This window comes from Sceloporus undulatus, chromosome 1 (assembly GCF_019175285.1).
Source record: "Sceloporus undulatus isolate JIND9_A2432 ecotype Alabama chromosome 1, SceUnd_v1.1, whole genome shotgun sequence".
NCBI classification, from domain to species: domain Eukaryota; kingdom Metazoa; phylum Chordata; class Lepidosauria; order Squamata; family Phrynosomatidae; genus Sceloporus; species Sceloporus undulatus.
The window spans coordinates 5919850-5925849 of NC_056522.1; the positions used below are offsets into that span (position 1 = coordinate 5919850).

Below are 6000 nucleotides of genomic sequence, written 5' to 3' on the forward strand. Positions count from 1 at the left end.
CAAGGGATTGGACCTGGTGGCCCATGAGGTCCCTTACAACTCTATGATTCTGTGTGAGGCAAGCAGACAGGGGGGAAGGTTAGTTTTATACCATGTCTCAGGTTGTTGAAAAGAGATGGTTTATTATTGAAAATAACCCAACGCCTTTGGGCTTGGAAATATTTTTATAGCCGTCTTCAGGGGATTGCCACTTGAAAATCAACTTGCAGGAATTATAAAAAGAGTGATCAGTTGCCAGGCAAATGCTCTGGAGACTGCCTTTTAAGACTCCCTGCAAGCTGATTTTAAAGTTGTAATCCCCTGAAGAAGGCCGTGAAAATATTTTGAATCCGAAAAGCACTGGGCTACTTTCAGTAATAAAATCATCTCTCTTTTCAATATCCTGAAACTACATCAGATCTATTGGGTGTTTCTAGTTTTTTTTTGTTTGTTTCTTATTTTTATACCATAGCAACCAAGATGGATCCACTTGACCAACGGGAGAGCCTAAAGCACAGCACTTTCCAGGTTCTTGCATTCTGTTAGACCTCACTTTCAGAAATCCAGAAAAACTGATAGCTCACGATTGGCATTTTGGGCTTAAATCCAAACTTTGAGGGAAGGTTCAGCAGCTAGAAACTCAGGTCCAAAACACACTGTAGAAATAATCTAGTTTGAGACTGCTTTAACTGCCCTGTCTCAGTGCTAGGGAATCCTGGAAACTGTAATTTATTGTGGTCCCAGAGCTCTCAGACAGAGAAGGCTATGTTTCACTAAATGGCATTTCCCAGAATTTCCTAGCATTGAGCTAGGGCAGTTAAAGCAATCTCAAACTAGATTATTTCTGCAGTGTGTTTTGGACCTCAGAAAAGAAAACTGATTAGTTGACATACTGTATGTGTTGGAGTATGTCATTTATTATTATTTATATAAAGCTTCCATATACCACCTCTACTCCCTCCCCAGGTCCTCCAAGATAGTGTACAATGGGTAAAAACATTGCATACATGAGTAAGATATTTTTAAAAAATAACAAGATAAAACACTCCCTAAAAGTAATCCAGAGCCACAGACAGGTAAAACAGGCAGGACACTTCCCCATCATTTTAAGAATCAAAGGCCGTGCAAAACAGCATGGTCCTAAACTGCCTTCCAGAAAAGGGATAAAGTCACTCTGACTTCCCTTGGCAGGGAGTTCCATAGTTCCACAGTTGGAGAGAACTGGAAGCCCCTGCATATGCTATGCTCTTTCTGGGTGGTCCGATTTCTTGTAAAGGTTCTTGCACATTGCATGTGGATTAAGTGGTGTGGTCTCATGAAAGTTGATGGGACTTAACATATCTGGGAGCTGTTAGGGATTTTGCAATAAATCTTCTGTAGATCTCTGGTTTAAGGATGGCTGTTTAAAGGAAATTAATGGAGTGCTATGCTTTTTTTTAGACTTGCGTGTAACAACAGCACAATAAATTGGCTTTGAAATAAAATGCTGAAGTGAATTGTATTTCACAGAGGCATAATTGAAAGCAGGTATTTTAAAAGCCTATTAGCTATAAATAACAAGGTTCTAACAAAGTAATCATTATTGATAATACGTGGAAAGTGACACTAATGGTTCAAGCTTAGCCTGTTGAGCTCTTTCGTAAAAGTGAAAGGCTAGAATGGACTCAGGCACCATCAAATCCAACCCTAAGATGAAAAATGCCTCTTTTCCTATGCCTTTGAAAGAATTTCACCTACCAGTGGATGCCCTAGAGAGCAGGAGAAAGCAGGGATCTAAAAACCAAAATATTCACCATGTACCTAATGCTAGATGACACCAAAAAGGTTAGATTGCTGGGGGCTGTGGTATGAAATAAGAGACAGGGTGCACAAGAGAGAATTTCAACTGGTGTTGCTTGCATGAGCTCCATCCCTTTACTGGTTGGGCCGAAGAGGGATTTCAATATAACAAGCAACACCAGATGTGATGTCACAACCACTATTTTGGCCAATTACCCCCCCCCCCCATTTTTTTGGTGCCCATTTGGCAGAGGTGGGAGGGTTCAGAGGATCAAACTGTTACCTTTGTAATGATTAAATACTAAAATTGTTTACTGTTGATAATGAATTTTGTGCTTTGATGCACACAAATAAAGGTTTATAAAACCACGTGGTATGTTGTCTTGAAAGGGACGCTCGGATTTCAGATTTTGGAGGATACTGAAAAATTGGTTCAAGTTTTCATTGAATGCACACAGGATTAGCACCTTGCTCCATTCTGGAACGTACCTACAGATGGCTAGTATATGGCAGACTGGCCCTCATTTCCAATTCATGTCACTTCAGATGAGTCCCCCATTTAGCACAAATTGTAAGAAAAAATTGAATGGAGTTAACAACAAATTAAGCTAAGTTTGGGGTAGATTTTGGGTGGTTTGGGGGCAAAAAATAACTCTCATATCAGTCTGAACTTTAAAAAATGAGGGGGGGGCTGTGTGGGCTTTCTGGTGGCCCACACAGACCACAGGTAGGGTCCCAAGGGTGGCATGTGGCCTTTGTCCACCCTTGCATTAAAGGGATAGGAGCCCTCTCCTTTATTTTACCTGACAACGTTAATGGATAGAGCAGGTTTTAAATGACGCTGCAATATTTGATATGGGGGAGGGAATCAAATCCCATCTCCTAATATTGCAAGCAATTAGACTGCTTCTTCACATAGCCAAGAAAACAGCTGATTTAGAATCAAGTAATTGGGATCATAACTATGGTTCACAGTGAGATTGTTCATTCCAGTCCAACCTTTTTGATGTTTAGCATCTGCAAAGTACTTCTGTTAGCCTTATCAAAGCTCCTATGATACCAAGAACATGATTCTTTAAGGTTTGATTTCTCTGACCTGAACCTGTCTGAGTGTTACGATTGGTTTCAGAGATTCTGCTATCATAGTTTTTTGTTGATTTTTCAGGCTATGTGGCCATATTCTGGAAGAGTTTATTCCTGACGTTTCGCCAGTATCTGTGGCTGGCATCTTCAGCCAGCATCTGAAGATGCCAACCACAGATGCTGGTGAAACATCAGGAATAAACTCTTCTAGAACATGGCCACATAGCCCAAAAAAGCCACAAAAAGCCATGGATGCTGCCTGTGAAAGCCTTCGACTTCACATTCTGCTATCATTTGAAAAGATGGTGGCAATAGTGGTTGGTTGTTCAGCAAATTAAGTTCAGTACTTTGGATGTTTCCCTTCAAAGACATGGACAGTATCTAGTGCCACTGGATGAAGTGACAGAGAAGGCCTGTTTTGTAGTTCTGCCAAAATTGTGGAATGTCTTCTCTGAGGTGGTCCGCTAGTCTCATTTTTTCTAGATGTTAGAGGCATTTACGGAGCCCTCTGTTTCAGCAGATGACTTTGATTTTTGCTGGTTGCTAGTTCAGTCTCTTGATTGACTGCTGATGGTTTTGATTCTGATATCATGTTTATTCCACTTTTTAAATGTGAGATGATCAGTTCAATTTTATGCAAGTTGACTAAGGAGAGAAATCAGTGGGATTTCCTGTCTGGCATGTGTATACAGGGCTGTAGCCTATATTGCCTTTTTGGATGGTCTCTTGTTTTATGATTGCTGCTTAAACTGATTACTAGCTGCTTTAGACTATTGAATAATTGAATAGGTAGAGTATAAATTCAAATAAACAACTACATCTTTTGTACAGAGGGATCTCAGAACACAGTTCTGTAGCAGAGCGTGGTGCTGAGGATGAACTTAAGAAAACAGCAGTGGTGGAGGAGAAAATGACCTGCTTAAATGAAATCTCTGATGTAACATCAGGGTAGCTTTTAGGTGAAACAGCAGAATTGAAAATGAGCTTCTGGTGTTCAGTCATGCATTTGTTGGAAATTAAATGAATCATGGCTGAAAAGGACTTCAGCTGCCATGGGATCCTTGAAGGCTAGCAAACAACATTCAGGCAAGAAGAGCAATCGTACTTTGGCAGCCTGGTGGAAATTTCATTACATCTGAATGTTCACTGTGTCGGGCAGCTAGGTAATATTATACAGTGTAGTGCTGCTTAAAACGGTAGTCCAGAGACTGTGTGCAATCTCTGAAACATGGTGAGATTCCTAGTGAGTTACTAGGAAAGAAAGAAATGGTTTTAGTCACTTAGCACACAGATATAGTACGAATCCCGGCATGTTGGAGAAAAACAATTGCTGGTTCCATACCTCCTGATAGCGTGGAAAGCACTGGTATAGTAAATAATCTTTCCCAAAGTTATCTACCAGGCTGCTTCAGTTTTTCAAATATCACAGTTAAGGAGCTTTTTAATGGGCCCCATCAATAGCAAACACTTTTCATTGACTATTTCTAGCATTTTATGTCTGCTTTGTTTTAGGGTGCCCACAGTGGAAGTGCTTTTGTAAACGATTATGTCTCTTTTAGTTCCTGTATAATATTTGGTCATAGTCTTTGTGTTTCACAGGATCAAATTTGTAACAACCAAAAAAGGTGACAAAGCTCAAGTCTGCCCTCTAATTATTACTGCTGCTAACCATTTATTTATAATTAATATTTATAATTAACTATTCTGGTTGTAGGCAGTGGTATCCACAAGAAAATACCATCATTGATATATCAATATGTCCTTACCTTGCAGATAAACATCACGTGAATGGAAACAGTATGGTTGAACCTTTTCCTGAAGGAACGCACATGGCAATATTTGGTAAGTTAAGTTACAGTCCCAAACCCACTCAGTTCTCTGGAGCTAGGCCTATGATTTAAAATTAGTAAATTAGGAATAATAACTGACATACTGTGTATATGAAAACAGCATAAAGAATAATAGGATAAGTGGCTTGATGGAAAAAGTCTTCAGACAATGGTGAAACCCAATGAAAGAATAACATTATCTACGCTCTAGAGGAAAGCTGCACTTGTGATATTGACCAAAGAAAAGACCCCTTAATTCATTGCTACAAAGTGTAACTGCACAAGTGGGTTAGGTCACCTGAGCTTAGAGAACAAGTACATGGATTATGAGATAGGAGATGGTTTCTCAGTAGCTAGACTGTTTCAGGGAGGAATAAAATGAAAGGTAGGAAGTGTGGAATGAAGGACTCCAGCAGCTTCTCTGAGAGTTATCTGGTTTATATCAACATGCTGATAGGTTTTTTAACTCCACCAGTGCATTTGAAGAAGTGGATTGATGCCCACAAAGCCACATGCTAAAACAATCATTTAGTCTCAAGGGTACCTTCAACCCACTCCATTTTAGGATGCAATAGACTTACACTGCTATCTCTTTGTAAACTAGTAAAGGAATGGACAAGTAAAACCTACCCACTTCCAATCATAGAATCATAGAGTTGGATGAGACCGCAAGGGCCATTCACTCCAACCCCCCTGCCATGCAGGAAATCTCAATCAAAGCATCCCCGACAGATGGCCATCCAGCCTCTGCTTAAAGACCTCCAGAGAAGGAGACTCCACTACACTCCGAGGGAGTTTGTTCCACTGTCGAATGGCCCTTGCTGTCAGGAAGTTCTTCCTAATGTTGAGGTGGAATCTCTTTTCCTGGAGCCTGCATCCATTGTTCCGGATCCTGTTCTCTGGAGCAGCAGAACACAAGCTTGCTCCCTCCTCAATATGACATCCTTTCAAATATTTAAACAGGGCTATCATATCACCTCTTAACCTTCTTTTCTCCAGGCTAAACATCCCCAGTTCCCTAAGTCGTTCCTCATAGGACATGTTTTCCAGACGCTTCACCATTCTCAATGTCCTTTTTGAATTGTGGTGCCCAGAACTGGATACAGTATTCCAGGTGGGGCTTGACCAAAGCAGAATAGAGTGGCACTATTACTTCTCTTGATCTAGACACTATACTTTTATTGATGCAGCCTAAAATCACGTTGGCCTTGTTAGCTGCCGCATCGCACTGTTGACTCATGTTCAACTTGTGGTCTACTTGGACTCCCAGATCCCTTTCACACGTAGTTTCATTCAGCCAGGTGTCCTCCATCCTATATCTGTTCATTTC

General features: G+C 40.6%; 1 protein-coding gene across 3 annotated transcripts in view; it reads left to right on the top strand.

The window, feature by feature from the left end:
- The window catches only part of MSRA (methionine sulfoxide reductase A), a 328226-nt gene that overhangs the window by 106711 nt on the left and 215515 nt on the right, over positions 1-6000 (top strand). For all 3 annotated transcript variants that reach the window (XM_042442879.1, XM_042442869.1, XM_042442887.1), the window contains exon 2: positions 4615-4683. In XM_042442879.1, the coding sequence (XP_042298813.1) occupies positions 4615-4683 (69 nt within the window). The remainder of the gene's footprint in view (positions 1-4614; positions 4684-6000) is intronic.